The sequence below is a fragment of the Pleurodeles waltl genome, chromosome 9 (assembly GCF_031143425.1).
Source record: "Pleurodeles waltl isolate 20211129_DDA chromosome 9, aPleWal1.hap1.20221129, whole genome shotgun sequence".
Taxonomy (NCBI): domain Eukaryota; kingdom Metazoa; phylum Chordata; class Amphibia; order Caudata; family Salamandridae; genus Pleurodeles; species Pleurodeles waltl.
Genome location: NC_090448.1, coordinates 792,048,575 through 792,068,307, shown reverse-complemented (window position 1 = coordinate 792,068,307; position 19,733 = coordinate 792,048,575). Strand labels below are relative to the sequence as shown.

The 19,733-nt window shown below is 46.4% G+C and overlaps 1 protein-coding gene across 3 annotated transcripts in view; it reads left to right on the top strand.

The window, feature by feature from the left end:
- Positions 1-19,733, top strand: part of LTBP3 (latent transforming growth factor beta binding protein 3) — a 336,564-nt gene that overhangs the window by 256,450 nt on the left and 60,381 nt on the right. For all 3 annotated transcript variants that reach the window (XM_069208015.1, XM_069208017.1, XM_069208016.1), the window contains one exon: positions 9,770-9,910. In XM_069208015.1, coding sequence (XP_069064116.1) covers positions 9,770-9,910 — 141 coding nt within the window. The remainder of the gene's footprint in view (positions 1-9,769; positions 9,911-19,733) is intronic.

Here is a 19,733-nt window from a genome sequence, read left to right as displayed (position 1 = left end):
AGCCAGCTTCCTACAATGATGTTGATGATGATGGTCCTTTTGGATCCATCTACAGTCCAACACTGTTGAAGGTACATAACAAGAACCAGATGTAGAGGAGTATAGAGAAATGGAGGATATATTTTCAAGTGATCCTGGCTACACTGAGAATACTAAGACCTGGGGTTGCAATCAGCCCTTTGAAGAAGATTGTGCTGATGATGCTTGTCAATACAAATATCACCCCTATGAGCAGATTACACAAGCTTCACATGGGTCTATGATCCAGGTCCATATAAATTTAGTAAAAGGTCATTGGCTTATGCTTGCACACTAATACAAGCATTTCTCTGAAATAGTTAATCTGAGACTAGAAGACAGCCATCAAGATCTCCATCTCACTCAAGTCCTCAGACAACACTGACGACTCCATGTACTCCACTGCATGTGTCTTCTGTACAAGTTCCATCAAATCTTTTGCGACAAACATCAAATTTGACAACTCAGTGTGTACCACCAACTGGGGATGACCCATATTCTGATGACGATCTGGAAGAAGGGCCACTGCTTCCGGACGCTCCTCAATATACGGCCCAGAATGAGAAGATTTTGTTGCACCCATTTCAGTAGATGTAACTACTCCCATGACAGATTCTGCACCAGATAACATTGAAGGTTGTTGCAATTTCATTTCATTTTCAGAACACCTAAAACAATTGATTTACTAGTGCCAACAAAGGAAACTAACTTTTCCTTTATGACTTTAAGGAAGCAACAAAGAAGTCTGTTAAGGTTTGAACCAATAATTGGCCATATTTGGTCAGAACGCCTCAATTTGATGAAAAACCCAGTCCCCATAGTGGCAGTGATCCCCAGACTTGGCAAAAATTATAAGGTGCCTGTAAATTTTACAGCTTGCCTGCTTGGTCACCCCATGCAGATTCAGTGGTTATGCAAGTGGCCCAGCAGCGATCCACAAACCCGAAAGCAGCCAACCACATCCCTTTCCCTCCAGCCACTGTGCCGCACATGCTGCCCTGCCTCTGCCTGGTCGGGGACATGGGATCCAACGTCCTTAAGGATCAGGGGGCAGCGGTCAGCCCAGCCTACCACCCTACTGCTGCAGCCTACAATCCTTCGTAGTCTGACGTTTCCCCATCAGGGACCAGTCAGAGGCAGGCTTCGCCATCACCTGCCCCTCTGGGAATCCATCATCTCAGACAGGTGGGTTTTGCAAATTGTCGGAGGGGGCTGTTCCCTCACCTTTGAGACTGCCCCTCCATCCATGCCATCATCCTACGATTGGATACGGAGGATCACGTGGCACTTCTCCGTGAGGAGGTTACACCTCTCTTGGCCAAGGGTGCCATAGAGAGGGTCCCTGTGCCAGAAATAGGTCATGGTAGTTTTCCCAGGTACTTTCTGGTCTCCAAAAAGGTGGCCTATCCTAGACCTTCGGTCTTTCAATCTCTTCCTCAAAAAAGAGAAGTTCAAAAAGCTCACTCTGGCTCCGGTCCTATCTGCCCTGGACCCAGGCGCTGGATGATAGCATTGGACTTGCAGGACGTATAGTTCCATACTCCCGTCCTGCCCACCCACAGACGTTACTTGCGGTTCACGGTAGGCCACAAGCATTTTCACTTTACCCTGCTCCCCTTTGGCCTTACCCCACCCCTTGAGTGTTCACCAAAGGGATGATGGTGGTCACTGCTATCTACGTAGGTAAGGGGTTTCAGTCTTCCTCTACCTCAACAACTGGCTGTTGAAGGCGAGCTCACCCAGGCTGTTTTCTTTCACCTCAAAACTGTGGCGGACCTCCTGCATTCTATTGGGTTCACTATAAACATGCAAATTCACACCTGGCTCCCTCTGAGATGCTCCCTTTCAGCTGATCTGTTCTGGACACAGTGCAGTTTCGGGCCTAGCCTTTCGAGCGGCGAGTTCAGGATATTCAGGCTATGATATCGATGTTTCAGCCTCTATCCTGGATTTTGGTGAGACTGACTCTGAAGCTGCTCTACCACCTGCATCATGCTGGTGACACATGCCAGATGGCATATGCAGGCTCTGTAGTGGGACCAGAAGTGCCAGTGGGCGCAGCATCAGAGGAATCTCTCTGACATGGTCCAGATCTTGGAGGGAACTGCACAAGATCTGCACTGGTGGGTTTTAAACCACGATTGGGTTAGAGGCAGATCCCTCTTCCTCCCCCAACCAGATCTGACAGTAGTGATTGATGCGTCACTCCTGGGATGGGGCGGCCACATGGGAGAGGCAGATATCAGAGGTTCCTGGTGTCGGACGGAGTCTAGGCTATATATCAATCATTTGGAGCTCAGGGCGATCAGGCTAGCTTTGAAAGCATCCCTTACCGCTCTCAAAGAGAGAGTGGTGCAGGTGATCATGGACAAAACCACCACCATGTGATACTGCAACAAGCAGGAGAGGGTGGGGTCGTGGACCCGTTGTCAGGAGGCTCTGCACCTCTGGGCATGGCTGGAACATCAGGGCGGAGCGGACGAACTCAGCCGTCAGTGCCTGGTCGATCACGTATGTCGTCTCCATCCAGAGGTGGCACAAGATCTCTTTCAGCAGTGGGGAGATCCTTGGTTAGGTCTGTTCGCCTCCGCAGAGAACTCGCTATGTTAGCTGTCTTGCACGTTGGAGTTTCCAAGGCGGCACCCGCTCTGCGATACTATTCATATTGAGTGCAACTCAGGCCTCCTTTCCGCCAATACCACTTCTGCCCAGAGTTCTCAAGAAGATCAAGAACAACCGGACCCAAGTAATTCTTGTGGCTCTGGACTGGGCATGAAGAGTCTGGTATCTTGAGCATGGCCATTGATCCTCCAATCAGACCGCCCCTTTGGGAGGATCTTCTGTCGCAGCAGCAGGGGACGGTTCGCCACCCAAACCTGTTCAGTGACAGCTTTTGACATTCCACCTGAAGTTTGTAACATTATCTTGGCAGCCAGGCACCCCTCCACCAAAATGGTATACACCTGCCATTAGAACAATTTGTGGCATGGTGTACAGTCTGTTAACCTTCTCTCTGCCCCTCTATCAGAGGTCCTTTAGTTTGTTCTTGCTTTGTTTAAATTTCCTATTGTTGGTGAATTCCTGATGGGTCTTACCCATAAGTTTCCACCCTCTCTGTTCATAATGCCCCAATGCGATTTGAACTTAGTTCTTACTTTCCTGATGTGTGCTCCTTTTGAGCCACTTTACAACTGTCCACTTCAGCTTCTTACTCTAAAGACAACCTTCCTTATAGCCATTACTTCTGCCCGCAGAGTGAGTGAGCTGCCGGCCCTTTCATCAAACCCACCTTTCATTTTCATCCATCCTGACAAGGTGGTGCTTCGTACCAGGGCTTCCTTTTTACCTAAAGTGGTCAAGTAAGCCAATCCATCACCTTGTCTACTTTTTACACACCCCCACATCTTTCTCAGGAAGAGGAGAGACTCCACCACCTGGACCCAAAAAGAGTGTTGGCGTTCTATCTTAATTGTACCAAAGAGTTTTGGGTGGATGATCAACTCTTTGTGGGTTCTGTGGGTGCGAAGAAAGGTCGGGCAGTGCAGAAGAGAACTATCTCCAGACGAGTTGTTTTCTGCATTAAAATGTGCTATGCATTGGCTAAGAAGCAAATCACAGAGGGTTTGCGAACTGACTCTACCGGGGAAACTCATGCAACCACTGCGTTAGCACATGGAGTTCCAGTCCTGGACATCTTCCAGGCAGCAACATGGATGTTTTTGCACACGCTCACCAAACACTACTGCCTGGACAGTCAGGTCCAGAGGGACAGGTACTTTGCCCAACTGGTCCTGCAGGACTTCCTAGTAAGTAAATTAGCACTTGTATAGCGCACTACTCACCCGTTAGGGTCTCAAGGCGCTGTACTCATACCGCTATGGAACCCCTCCTGGCTTTTCCCTGTGAGGCACCCACTCCTGAGCACCCCCAGGGTGAAGCCAGGCATCCAAGCACTGTTGGGGCCGTTGTGGAGATTAAGCAAGCTATTGCCCAGAGTTGCAGAGTGGGACCCATGAATTAGATTAGGCACAGAGGCGAGAATTATCTGGTCAAGGGGAATTGAGCCCAAGACCTGCCGAAGCGGGACTTGAACCAGATCTCTGCTTCAGGGTCTGCCGCTCTAACCATTGAGCCACACTTCTCCTAGTATGCTTTTGGTCCACAGACCCACCTCCTAGTTATTCTAAGGTAAGAAATCTGCAACTAGAAGTCTCGATCAGATGAACAAGTTACTTACCTTTGGTAATGAATTATCTGGTAGATTCCTTACCTACCTACCCATTCTGCAAACTGATTTCTAGGGACAGGGACTTCCCTTTCGGGGCCCTAGTTCTGATGCACCAGGGTCAGTTTTCTCTTGGCTCTGCGCTTCTGGCATGGAAGGTCATGAAAAGAAACTGATGTCAGCGTGCCGGGGGGTGCCTATATACCACCTTCAATGTCATATCCAGTGAACATGCCACCAACGACGGATGCGGAGTCAACCAACGTCACCAAACTGTGTGCAGGGGTACTGCTCTAGAAAAATCTCCGGATCCAATCTGACACCTGGGAGAAATTCTAAGGTAAGGAATCTGTAACTAGAATATGTCCCTACCACATAATTTGTTACCGAAGGTAAGTAACTTGTTCATCACTGCACTGGCAATTCTTCCCTGATATGACCATCAGATGTGGTTGGATAGTGATCATACTCAACACCATCTGTCAGATGCTTAAAAGGCTGAGACAAAGACGCATCTTAATAAAGGCTTCAAAAAGGTTTTTTGCAATTATTGATACAACAGTGAACAGCGTATTGAATGGATTTAGGCAGCTTGTGGCAGCAGTTGTCATACTCTGGTGAGGTTGGTGTGATGAACTAATTCAGACCAGAGGTACAGAGTGACATGTGAGGGCCTACCAGCGGGGTGACTTACAGTGTCTAAGTGCAGTGACCAGAATATAGGGCAAGCCTTGTATCGGTTGTGAAAGGGTGCATGCACCATTTCTTGCAGGTTGCAATGTCAGGCCTGCAGACACAGGCCCTCATTCTGACCTTGGCGGGCGGCGGAGGCCGCCCGCCAAAGTCCCGCCGTCAGGTTACCGTTCCGCGGTCGAAAGACCGCGGCGGTAATTCTGACTTTCCCGCTGGGCTGGCGGGCGGTCGCCTTCAGACCGCCAGCCAGCCCAGCGGGAAAGAGGCTTCCACGATGAAGCCGGCTCGGAATCGAGCCGGCGGAGTGGAAGCTGTGCGACGGGTGCAGTTGCACCCGTCGCGTATTTCACTGTCTGCGCAGCAGACAGTGAAATACATGTAGGGGCCCTCTTACGGGGGCCCCTGCAATGCCCATGCCAGTGGCATGGGCACTGCAGGGGCCCCCAGGGGCCCCGCGACCCCCCCTACCGCCATCCGGATCTCGGCGGTCCGACCGCCGGGATCTGGATGGCGGTAGTGGGGGTCGGAATCCCCGCGGCGGTGCAGCAAGCTGCGCCGCCGCGGAGGATTCAATGGGGCCGCGGTACACTGGCGAGACCCCGCCAGTGGTGCCGGTCCGACCGCGGCTTTACCGCCGCGGTCGGAATCCCCATTGGAGCACCGCCGGCCTGTCGGCGGTGCTCCCGCGGTCCTCCGCCCTGGCGGTCAAAGACCGCCAGGGTCAGAATGAGGGCCACAGTGTGCAATGGCTCCAATGGGTGGCACAATACATGCTTCCGCACATGGGAGACCCATGGGGGACCCCTGGCGTACCAAAGCCCTGGGAACCCAAGTACCATACACTAGGGACTTGTATAGGTGCACCAGTATGTCAATTGAGGGTGTTAAAAGTTTCACAGCAGCCACATGTAAAGTAGAAAGCACAGACACTGGGGTCCTGGTTAGCAAGATCCCAGAGAACTACAGTCTAAACAGACTGACATCAGGCTAAAATTGGGGGATAACTATGCTAGAAAGATGGTACTTTTCTATAGGGTCCACTCAAGGGCAACTGCAATAGGGAGAGAGGTAACTCATAGTAGGACACATGGGTGACCTTCTGCGGAGGTCTGTTATCGTCTGTGATGCGCTCCATGAAGGTATGCATCATATCACCCGAGCCAGGGGCAATTCTGTGTTGGTGTTATTCTCTTGCAGCTTCCCTCCACAGAGAAATATATTCCATTTCTGCACATCAGAGCACCCTGGCATGCCAGTGGAGCTTCCTGGGCAGAGAGAAAGCTTTGGAGTGCATGGTTTGTAAATCTGTGCCAGGAGAAAGGCAAGGTCTAGAAATCTGTTACCAACTTTGACAGTTTTTGGACTGGCGTAAAGGCCTAAAATGTAACATTCGGGATTGTAAAGCCCTTGTCTGCCTTTGTCAATTGTAAGAACTGCTGTGATCTCACTCCAAAACGAAGCAGCTTCATGGCAGTATCAAAACCTGTGCTTGATATTTGCACCAGGAACATGACTGTAAGGACAGATAGAACTTATAGTAGTGTGTATTTTACTCAAGAGCGCTGGTGTTGGATAAGTGCATACATTGAATAAGTGCAGTGTAAGATATTAAACTGAATATATTGGAATCTGGCACTACTTGAGATCTTGTGAGGATAAGAGAGCAGGTTTTCCCATTCTTTTGTGTAAATATGCGACCTGTCTGTTTTCTGTTTCCCACATAGTTTTAATATTGGAAGGGAAGTGTGATCAAGGGTAGACAGAACAAGCCAAGAGATCAGTCTTCTCCCAGCACCTACTGAGTAAAGGGTTTGCAATAAAGAGTAAGTGGATGGTTCCATGTGGGTAATGTCCCAGCTATTTTTTTAGGGCTGCTTATGTATCCCAGAATTCTCCCAGGTTTCCAATGAGCTGGGTGTAATACTGGCTCGAAAACAACAGAAGCTACAAAGTGGATACCAGGAGCACAGTGTGCAGCTGTGACCTGGAAAGACTGAGCCCTGTGGTTGCTACCTTGGGCTAGCTATAGTACTTTATTAGATGTTTGAGGTAGCAGCGTTTGGGAGGAATAGTTCACAAATCAAGTCTGTCACTATGTTGCGATGAAAGACCGACCTCATGTAGGAAGTTACGGGCTAACCAGTATGAGGGCCATTGCATTTGCACCATTAAATAGTAATGTTCAAAGCCCAGGGAAGCAAAGCCTCCGCAATCAGTTAGGGGTTTCAATGTGGATAATACATCACTGTGTTATCCGGAGCTCCGAGTTAAGTCCCTCATCACATCGGCTAATATACAAAATATATTTTTGGGTCTCTGAATGGGAAGATTGGGAAAATAATATAATAATCTTGGCAGAATACCCATTTTAGTGAGGGTAACATGTCTGGGGACTGTCAGAGGCAGGGACTTTCAAAAACCAATCTGGACCCCGAGTGAGGATACTGCTCAGCGTAAATTCCCATTAAGTATGTTTTTAAAATAGAGGATGTTGATGCCAAGGTAATTAAAAGTGGAGCTTTCTGATAATATTGAATGCTCATCCACCTCTGCAGTTTGCAGAGACACTCCATACTGAATGGGAACAGGTAGGTTTTTGACTAGTTAACCCCAAGGCCAGAAATTATTTTAAATGTAATCAAGATCCATCCAATAGCGAGATCCCTCTATGGATGCCCCTTATATATATACCAGCACATCATCAGCGTATAACGACGCTGTATTAGTCTCATTAGTTAGTGGGATGCCCAGATTGCAACCCAGCAGCACAGGGGCACGGCAAGGTATTCTGAGGGGAGCAACAAAAAAAGGATGAAAGGCTGTGCCTCTGTTTTCTTTCCCTTTTAATGGCAAGAGGGTCTGTGTTTGAGATAGCCAGTCTTGACCCTCACAAATGGGTATGAGTAGAGTAATGTAATTAGTTGCTTCTAAGTCCAAATTGACAGAGCACTAAAAACATGTAATCCCAGTCAAGCATATCAAATGCTGCTGTCAACCCACCTTAAACAAGATACTTCTCAGATATACTGATACTGAGGACCTGAACTTCATTTCTTCCTTTCTGAAAGTGGTCTCTCCATTTTATGTCATGAGTGAGATTCATCTTAGACTTCCCACAACATACCCACATCGCACCTCACCTCAGAGAGCTCCACTCGCTCCCCATACACAAACGCTGCCAATTTAGAGTCCTCACACGTGCGCACAAGGGCATTTAACAACATCAGTCTAACATAGCTAAACAGCTGGTTTCAATTCCATCCATTCACCAGACACCTAAACTCGCCTCTCTCACTCACATTCACCCCCCACATGCCAACAGCAGATTGGAAGGTCTAGCATTCTCCTGCAATGCACCTAAGACCTGGAACAACCTCCCTCAATACATCAGGGCATCCTCCTCACTTTTGGAACTCCGCAAGAACAAGGCTCTCTGACTAACTCGTTGGGGCAGACACCTTCATTCTTACACCTACACGCCTGCTCAAGGGTCTGGATACCTTCTCATGGATGATTAGTCACTTTACACAAAGCCATATAACATAACAACTACTGCAGAAGAGTCACGCCATTCATTCTGGCTCTAAGGTTTTATATAGATCACACCAAAGAACACTGGGTTGTACGATCAGCTCTTTGTGGGGTTCTTTAGAGTAAAGAAGGGCAATGGAGTGCAAAAACAGACCATCTCCTAATGGATTGTTCACTGCATAAAGAATCGCTCACACTGGACATGAAGCAGCCCCCAGATGGCTTACCGGTTCATTTCATAAAGCCAAAGTTGCTGCCACTGCACTGGAGTACCCATACTAGGTATTTGCCAAGTGGCTACATGGTCGTCGGCTCATACGTTCACAAAGCAATTCTGCCTCAACTGTAAGTCCATCTAATGCAGCATTTTGCATGCTCGGGCCTACAGGACTTTCTTGTCTGAGGTAGTTCACAGACCCACTACCTGGGGACAGACAGCTATGGTATCTATTCACAAGGTGAGGAACCGCAATAAGACGTTTCTGTCAGAAGAAAAGATAACTTACCTTGGGTAATAATGTTTCAGGTGGATTCTCTGGCTAACCACAGATTCCTCACCAAGACTTCCACTCCCCATTCTGAGACCTTGACTCTTTTCCATATAAAAAGGTCCCAGTTTAGAATTCTGCACACTAGTCGTACCAGAATGCTGATAGGTCCTGTGTCTGAGGATGCAGACAGCCTAACAAAGCAATATATGTCAGCGTGTGAGGGTGACTCTAATACGTGGATCCATCTGTCACCTCTGGAGCGGATTGACATTGGTACTGATGTGCACAATGCCACCTGTCGGCGCGCAGGAGTTCTGCTTTGAATTTCCTGATTCAGTCTGACGCCTGTGTTATTTTCACAAGGGGAGGAATTTTCAATTAGATAGCATATCCACCCGGAAAGTACGTAACTCATTTGTCAAGCACATGGTGGTACTGGTACATAAGGCATGTAAAATTGTAGAACATCCCTTGTCGTGAGAGAGCGATAATGTACAGTTAATGGCACGATATGTATATTTGTGACCATTCACAATATGCTGTGTCCTTCTGTATAGTTAATGAACAACATTTCTGATCTGCAACACTAAACTAGATATAAGCTTTCGTGCAAAAAGTGAGTCCAAAACATAAACACAGGCTTTTGTCTTCCCTAAATAATCACTTTGCAAACACACTATAATTTGACTGCATAATGGTATTAAACACAATGGGTTTGCTTCTGTCAATAGACAAAAAAAGACCTCTGGATTGTGTATTCTGTTTGGTCCAGCCCCTGATCATGTGATTTGTTTATTGACTTTATGTGCAGATGTTGATGAGTGTCAGGACCCATCCAGCTGTAAAAACGGACGCTGCATGAACACAGTAGGCTCCTTCTTCTGCGAGTGCAGTGCACCTTGGAGCCTGGATGCTAGTGGCAGAGAATGTGTCCTTCCAGCGACACAGGGAGGTAAGGAGGGACACAGACGAGATCAGTAGTGTGCACACATTTCTGTGTATAGCTATGCAGATGTTGATGAGTCAGAACAGTATGAAGTCATTAGAATGTTGGCTTTACAATGTGTTACACTTACCACGCAACAGTTACTATGCAGGTAAGTATCACGCCTGCCATTTTCTAGGACTTTACCATGCAGGTAAGTGTTTTAAAATATATTTTATTAAAGGAAATTAAGGTGTTGAAGGGTTTTTTTGTGGTTCAGGGTTGGGTAAGGGTAGGGGTGAGTTAGGAATTATAAAGGGTTTTTAGGGTTCAAGGATGGGTAGGTATGGGGGTAGAAAAGGGTAGTAAGGGTTTTTTAGGGCTCAGGGATGGGTAACGGTTAGGGACTTGTAAGGGGTAGTACAGGGATTTTAGGGTTCAGAAGGGTAAGGGTGCATGGATGTAAGGGTTTTTAGGGGTAAAGGTTGAGTCAGAGCATGTGTAAGTAGGGAATATTAAGGGGCTCTTAGGGTTGAGAGATGGGTAAGGGTAAAGGTAGTAGGTGCTTTAGGGTTATGGGAAAGATAAGAATATGTGGAATTAAGGGAATTTTTAAGGGTAGTGGGATTGGAAGGGAGTATAAACAAAATTAAAATATGTATATCAACTGAAAAACCCCAAAAGTTACAGGGTCGTTATAGCTAGGTTTAGTTTTTACACACACAAAACCATACAAGTTCATCAGTTATAATTATACTTCTCCAGTATTGCGGTATCTTTCGTAGACTCACATGCTTGAATCATTCCCTGTGGTCAAAGTGGGAGTCCCAGGGTATCATTGTAAACAATATATATCAGTATAATCGGCTGTAAAGGAAATGCAAGGTTCAACTTAATAGCCCATCTAAGTACTTTTTAAAAAAGGACCAAAGTTGAACAATGACTAATCAGGCAACAGAACATTCTCAACAGAGGCACATTCGCTCAGATTTTCACTGCATGTTGTGTGTGAAGAAACCTCCCTGAGCTCTGTTCAGTTTTTACTGATTTGGGGATTTCCAAATTATTGGTAAAGAAAGGACTCTTCAGACTTTGTGCCACCTGTGGAAAGAAAAGGCTCCATTCGGAAGATCCTCACAAAAAATGTATATATTGCCTTTGTCCATCCCACAAGGTGAGAGACTGCAAGATATGCAGAAGGTTTTCTACAAAAACCCTCACAGATCGTGAGGGAAGACTTTTATTATGGTTACATAAACTTCAGACCAAGGCTTTTGTAGTCTCTGAGCAGGAAGATAGTGAGTGTTTCATCTCCTCACAGATGTCCCGAAAGAGTGAAAGGTCTCACCATGACTCCCCCTCAACAAAGCAGAAAAGCTTTAAAAAAGACCGGCCAAGGATCTATGGAAGGCTCCTCCCATTACATATAAACAAAAAGGGCTTCCTCAGACTCTAAATCTGAGCCCTCAACTCCATCTCCAGCTCTTCTTCTAAAAGCTATACCTTTATCTGAACCTGTCTCATAAAAGTAAAAAATCACTGTTAAAATATTGTCAATGGCACCAAAAACATCAAAATCATTGTGGACTGCAGCAAAAAGTGACATTACCATCACCAGAAGCCCCCAACACGCTTTCACTGTCATCATCCACCCTGTCATCTACATCGCCGACCACCACCACACTGTTGACAAGATCCATCGCGTTGACAGTGACGTCGACGTAGACTGTGCCAACACTGTCGACTACCACATTGGCATCAGTGCCACTGATGTCTGTGAGATCCTCAACGACACCGTCGATGATGCAGCAGTCGGAAAAATCCTCCTCCTCATCGGCGAAGTCCAACCACAAGAGACCATCAACATTACTGTTGCCCACACCATCGATGCTATCATTGACGACCTCGTCGACAACAGTTTTACCATCTCCTCAAAGCGTTCGTCCTGAATTCACATTGCCTGCTGACATGTCACCAATTCTACCCAGCCACTTATTGGATATTCGGGACTTGAACGATGATCAAGGGATGTTTGGTGCAGCTCACTGCCCCTCTGAATTGTGCATTAAGTATCAGGATGAAAAAGAAGAACATGGTTATTATGAGCCTGTTTATCAAAGTCATCACTATGGAAAGCAATATCATCCTTATGATCCTCCTCCACCACCAACAGGCATAGTCCAGATTCCACCTGATGCAAGACCTGCAAAGCATGCTTACAGGCTGTTACAAGCGTTTCCCAACACCAGCTGAAGCGCAACAGTCACCTGCAGTAGTAACTACGCCTGCACCTAAATTGCCATAACATCTCCCTCCACCACCTACTTCAAGAATGACTCTTCAATCCTACATTGCTATGCCTCCAAGAGAAGATCAGTCCTCCACAGATAATGATAATGCTGATGATGATGGAGCTAGAGAAGAAGATGAAATAACAGTCAAATGACCACCACCAATTAATGGGATGATTACATCATTCCTCCACCTTCTCCTCCAGCACCACAACCAGTGGATTCCCCACTGGGAGAAATTGGTGGTTTTCACATGCAAATGGAGAGAGCAGCCAAGCCTCTCCAACTCCCCATCACCATTAAACAGACTGTTTTCTATACGATTTCAAGGATCTATCCAGAAAGACAGTCAGAGCAATACCGATTGTAGACTATACATGGGAGGAAGGAGTAAAAATCATGAAAGCACCTGAGACCGTCACTGCCATTCTTCCTAGAATAGATAAAACTACAAAGTGCCAGAGGACTGACCTGCTTGTTTGATCTGACATCCGAGACCTGATTCGATTATTTCTCAAGACGCACAATGCAGGCCTAAAAATCCTTCCACCCCAATCATTGGTCTGCCTGACCAGAAGGGCAGTCGGCTAGACAGTATCGGCAAAAGATTCACAATCATGTCAGGTAAAACTGTCCGGGCCACAAACTCTCTGGCCATTCAGGGGTGATATGATCGCCAAATGTGGTCAGACATTGCCACATACCTGGATTTCCTGCAAGATGACAAGAAAACCAAAGCTATTTACATTTTACAAAAAGGCATCTGAAATTATTGACTGTGCAATGGGAATTGCATCCATAGGCTACCGGCAGTTGGCGGGATCTGCTGTACTTCGATGCCAGGGTTGGGTTAAGGCCACGTCATTCTGCCCAGAAGTGCAAACCAAAATCCTTTATATGCCCTTCCACAGCGATTCTTTATTTGGGAAGTATGTTGATGACTCCCTAGAGGCCATAAAAGCGTTTACAGGAACAGCTCGATCCCTCTGAGCTCTCCAGTTCCGTAAGACCCATTTTTTGTGGCATGCGTGGCCATGGATCTTACTCTTATCATGGAGGATACCAGAGATACCTACCACAATCGTACTGGGAGTCCTTACGGCCGCTTATCAACAGCATCAACCCTATCCAGCACCACCATCAGAAGCCTATTCTAAACAACAACCAAGAAGGAGACAGGCTGCTTCCGCCAGAGATACCACTAGGAAGCAGTGACAACCTCATGTACCAGCTAAACCCCCACCCATATTTCGGGGAGTTCCAGAATTTCCCACTACTGAAATCAATGGAGAAAAATAACTATGGACAAATGGGTCCTAGAACTCGTTGAACATGGCCATACTCTAGGGTTCACTCAAATTCCACCTCAGACTTCACCAATAAAATTCCTCCCTTCTCACCTTCATCTTCTTCACAAGGAGGTTTTGGCCATGTTGTCAAAAGGGGCCATAGAACAGGTCCTGCGGTCTCAAAAAAGGATAGGGATTTTACTCCTGTTTTTTCTTCTTGAGGAAGAAATCAGGAGAGTGGCATCCCATTCTCGACCTCAGGAAACTCAACAAGTTCCTGAAGAAACAATCTGTTCAATGGCAAGTGTGGTTGCAAATACACATGCTCTGCATACTCCTGTCAACTAGTGTTGGATTCGGAGCACTACAATTTGTTTTTCTTTGAGAAGCATTTCGAGTCACAGGATCGAGTAGCTTCTCTTCTGTGATACTGAGCATGGGCTTCAAGTCCTTCCGTTAGACTGTTTTCTCTCCTCCATGGGGTTCAGACGTGTATTTCTTCGGTCCGTCTTTTGCTTGCTTTGGTCCAAGACTTTCTTTCCTTCTATTCTTTATTTGATGGTGTTGTTATTTTGATTGTGTTTTCCATCCTGGTTCGTACTTTCCAGCTTGTCGGGTCCTGTGCCGACCGAGCACCCTTCAGAGCGGGCCTTGCCTGGCCTCAGACCTACCTCCACGTTGCACTGAACAAAATGATGAACTGATGGAATGAACACTGTTTGGTTTCTGCCTTCGTTGCCACTCCAAGTTCCCCCACACTGACCATCACCAGGTGTGTAACTTGTGCCTCTCTTCAGATCACCAGGAGGCTAACTGTGACATGTACTGATCATTCAGATCGAAGAAGGTCCTTTGAAACAAAGAGCATGCAGGTTGGAAATAGCGCATAAATCCGCAGAAGACACCCCGGACATCTTTATGGAAGAACACGTGCAGGAGGAGCCCTAACAGGAGAAGGCTGTCTTCATTCAAGATTCGGACTCCGAAGTTCAGTCTAGTATGGAGAGCCAGTAGGTGACATCGGCACTATGAACCTCCTGCCTCCACTAAGACTCATGAAAAAGCCCTTACTGTGGTCACCGGACCACCACTGTCACCAGATCATGGTCAGTTTTGGAAATACATTTTCGACTGCCCCGCCCATCGGCTTGGTACCGAAAATAACAAAATAGCGTATTCGGTATCGACCTTCTCAATTTCAGTCAGGGCGTCAAACACTCAGCAGCAACCATATCGGCTCCGAGCCAAAGCAGCTTGGAATCAATTTTGGCATTGAAAAAGGTCCTTTGGTACCAAAAACTCAAGACACTGTTCCTTCAGAGCAATTGGATTCTAGTCAGTCGTCCACTACACGTCTTCTAGAAACCATGAACGCTAAACAACGTTGGTTGTATATTCAAGAAGGGACAGGACGTAGTGTGGCTTCCCCCTCTGTTACTTTTAAGAGGAAGCTAACTTTTCAGGAGGCCTTGAACACCTCACTGCCTCCGAAAAAGACCTTAAAGGACAACGCCACCGCTTCTTCAGCTAGGCCTTTATCTCCTCCTCCTTCTTCTCATTCTCCTGCCTCGCCTACTGCAGGAGACCTCATTCCTCAGGTTCACCTTTGTTTGCAGGGAATACTTAGGGGAAATACCCAGACCCTTGGGACACTTATGATCCAGATCCTATTGTCAGCACGGATCCAGACTTATATCCTGCAGTGCTTCCAGAGGATACTACTGGCTACCAACAGGTAATTGCTAGGGCAGCCACTTATTACAATGTGCAGCTCCATAAAGACCCAAAAGAGCAGGGTTTTTGTTTGATACATTCACCACCACCCACAGAGACGTTCAGTTCCTCCCTATGCTCCCAGGGATGCTTTGTCACGCACACAATATTTTTAAAGAGCCTGTCCATTCTAGAATTATAACACCCAGGGTGGACAAGAAATACAAGCCTGCACCCTGACCCACTATTCATCAGGTCTCAGGTCCCACCAGGTTTGGTAATGGCTACCACCCTCAGTAAGAGGGCTCACAGCCTGGCAACTGGGGATCTCCTCCAGCAGAAAAGGGGTGCAAGAGGCTCAATGCGTCAGACAAGAGAGTGGCTGCATAAGCGGCAAACTATTGGCGGATTGCCAATTCACAGACCTTGCTCTCTAGGTATGACCGGGCTCACTGGGATGAGATGGAGGAGCTCCTCCAGTATCTTCCAGATGAGCACCAAAAACATGGCCAGCATATTGTTTCAGAAGGGCAAGCAGTCGTGAACAGTACAATCTGGTCTGCATTAGATGCCCCAATACAGCTGCATGTGACATAAACACCAGCGTCTTATTGAGGAGGCATGCATGGCTTAGATGCTTCAGCCTCAGGCCAGAAGTTCAACAAGCAGTGCTTTGCCTTTGGACAAGGAGCATCTCTTGGCCTTCAAGTTGACTCCACACTTGAGAAATTAAACAAGGATATGGACACGACAAAGGCTATAGTGGCTCTTCAGTCCTAAACACACAGGTTTTTTTTTTGTTGCCCAACATACAGAGGAGGTTATAGAACATCAATAACCGCTGACCAATCCATCTCCCACACTAAACAAGCCTCAACCGCTTACTCTCAAGGTTCTTTTGGAGGGACATATAGAGGCAACAATTTCAGAGGAAGGGGAAAGAGCACTACCAACCATGGCTCACCTTTGTCAGGAAAACATTGACTACACATATCTCCTCAAACCCCACACCACATCTGTAGGGGTCCGCTTTCAGTATTATCACACACAATGGCCAGGCATAACGTCGGACCTGCGGGTCCTCTCTATTATCCAACATGGTTATTGTCTGGAGCTTACTTACACACTTCCAAGCATTGCCCCTCGCACACACAAATTATCTCACAAATATTTTGCCCTTCCAAAAGAAGGTTAGTCTCTACTCCTCAAACGGGCCATAGAGCCTGTCCCATTACAGTATCAGAGAACGAGTTTACTCCCCATACATCCTCATCCCCAAAAAAGGACGGGTCACTCTGACCTATACTGGATCTCAGGCCCCTAAACTACTACATTCTCTCAGAACACTTTCACATGGTTACTCTTCAGGATGTTATTCCACTCCTTCAACAAGGCGACTCCATGACGGCTCTAGATTTGAAGCTCGCCTACTTTCACATCCCCATCTACCCTGCACACCACAAATACCTAAGGTTTGTGGTAGAAGGAAAACATTATCAATTCAAAGTTTTCCCTTTTGGAGTCACAACCGCTACCAGGGTATTTACCAAGTGCTTAGCCGTTTTTGCAGCACATCTCAGAAGACAGAAAATACATGTGTTCCCTTACCTAGACAACTGCCACATCAAAGCCAGCACACTACTGTAGTGTCAATCCCACACACTAACCATAGTAAACCTTCTTCACAAATTAGGGTTCACAATCAACTTTTTCAACCTTTTCAAATTCAACCATATCTAGGAGCCATTCTTAATGCGGAGCTGGGTTTAGCATACCCCGATACAGCCTGCATTCAGTTTCCAGCATTTTCTTCTTCAATTTCAGGAGAATCATACTTACACAGTCAGGACTGTCATTCATCTCTTAGGGATAATGGCATTCTGTATTGCATCGCCCCTCATGCCAGATTCTACAGCAATGACTGTCACGTCAGTGGTGTCAGTCACAGTCACAGGGTCACCTTAAAGATCTAGCCCCATATTTATACTTTTTTAGCGCTGCATTTGCGGCGCCTTTTAACGCAAAAGCAGGGCAAACTTACCAAAATACTATCGTATTTTGTAAGTTTGCGGCGCTTTTGCATCACAAATTGACGCAAATGCGGTGCTAAAAAAGTATAAATATGGGCCCTAGTGTTGTTAGAGCTCCAAACTTACCACTCTCTGCAATGGTAGAACTCCACCAACCTATTAAAAGGGTGGCCTTTTCGAGATCCTGTGCCTCAGCTCATTCTGACCATGGATGCATCCCTGATGGGTTGGGGCACACATCGTCAGGACTTTACAGTCTAGGGCCTCTGGGATCTCAGTCACCAATCCATGCACATCAATTATCTGGAGCTTCAAGCGGTATTTGTAGCCCTGAGGGCTTTCCTTCCTCACCTGTCACACGAGGTTGTCTTAATCCGGACAGACAACATGACAGCAATGTATTGTCTACAAAAACAGGTGGGGAGCTTGTCATTCCAGTTATCACAATTTGCACAAACAGTATGGAAGTAGGCTCATCACCACCACATTCAACTACTGGCAGCAGGATGCATCAACAAGTCCACCCACAGGTATTTCTAAAATACTTCCGAAAGTGGGGAACTCCTCAAATAGACCTTTTCACCACAGTACAAAATGCAAAATTCCCAAGCTTTGCATCTAGGTGCCCTCTGTCCAAGGGCAATGCTCTATAAATGAACTGGTCAGAAACATTTTCCTACACGTTTCCATCTCTCCTTCTCATTCCATTTCTGGTTCGGAAACTCAGACAGACATCTCACCATGATCCTGGTAGCTCCCACTTAGGCACGTCAGCCGTGATTCAAAACACTTCTGGACCTCTCATAGATTCTCCACGAAAGCTCCCCAATGGGCCAGACCTTCTCAGACACGACCAAGGGCAAATCAGACATCCAGACCCCAAGTCACTCAACCTTGCAAAATGGTTCCTGAAGGTATAGAGTTTGGTTACCTCCAGTTACCTCCTGAGTGTATGGAGATGCTTAAGGAAGCTTGCAGGCCGACAACTATAGCATTTTACGAAGCAAAATAGAAACATTTTGTTTGCTACTGCCAGTCCAAACATATTGCCCCCAGTGGAGCATCTGTCCAAGATATTGTTTGCTATTTGCTTCACTTGCAAAAAGCAAACTTGGCATTCACTTCAATCTGATTACCTCTTGCAGCCATAGCTGCATATCTACAAAACAGACAACACACGTCTCTGTTCAAAATCCCAGTTATTAAAGCCTTCATGGAAGGACTTAAAAAAGTAATCCCACCTAGACTACCCCCAGTCCCGTCCTGGATCTTAATATATTACTCACTAGGCTCCTGGGCCCTCCTTTTGAGCCACTTCATTCATGTCCTATTCAGTTTCTTTCTTTGAAAGTGGCTTTTTTAGTCACCATTACATCACACAGGCATGTAGGTGAGCTCCAGGCTTTAACTTTAGAATAGAAGAACCTTCTTTTCAAATACACAAAGACAAGGTGGTCCTCCGTACAAACCCAAGGTTCCTACCAAAAGTAGTTTCTCAATTCCACATTAATCAAACCAATTGAGTTGCTGGTTTTCTTTCTGCAGCCTGACTCAGTGGCTGAAAGGGCGCTCTACACTTTTGATGTTAAAAGGGCACTTACACTGAAAGGACTAAAGAACTTAGGAAAACTAAACAGCTTTTTCTAGCTTTTTCAGGACTGCCTAGGGGTAATGCAATCTCAGAAAACAGCATAGTTAGGTGGATCGTTAAGTGCATACAAACTTGTTATGCTAAAGCAAAAGGACAGTTGCTACTAACTCCTAGAAAACATTCCACTAGGAAGAAAGGTGCCACTATGGCGTTCTTGGAAAACATTCCTTTAGCTGACATTTGAAAACAAGCTACTTGGTCTACACCGCATACTTTCACAAAGCATTACTGTGTAGATGTACTCATACATCAGCAAGCCAGTGTAGGACAGGCTGTCCTAAGAACACTTTTCCAGACAACTGAAACCCCTAAAGCCTAGCCACCACTTTTATGGAGGGACCGCTTTACAGTCTATGCAGAGCATGTGTATCTACATCCGCACATGCCATCGAACGCAAAATATAACTTACCCAGTAGACATCTGTTTGTGGCATGTAGTGCTGTAGATTCCCATGCACCCTCTCTCCTCCCTGGACACCAGTGGCCATTTCAGTTACCTTATAATTGTATATATTTTTACATATGTATATACGCTTGCATGGACATCTCTTTCTAAATACTTCTCCTATACGCTCTCTCACTCGCCTGCAGGAAAACCACCTAACAAAGGACTCAATGCGCCATATCAGAGAGAAGACTGAGCCACTCGATCACATGACTCGAAAATGCTTGTCGAAGAAAAATAACTTGTAGCACTCCGAACCCAACACTAGATGGCAGGAGTTTGACGAGCATGTGAATTTACAGCACTACATGCCAGGAACAAATGTCTACTGGCTAAGAAACATTTTCCTTCTGTATGGTTTCCCTCCAGGAAATTCTTCAGCTTCTCAACCACAGAAATATTCTTGCCAGCTTCGATCTCCAGAAGGCCTA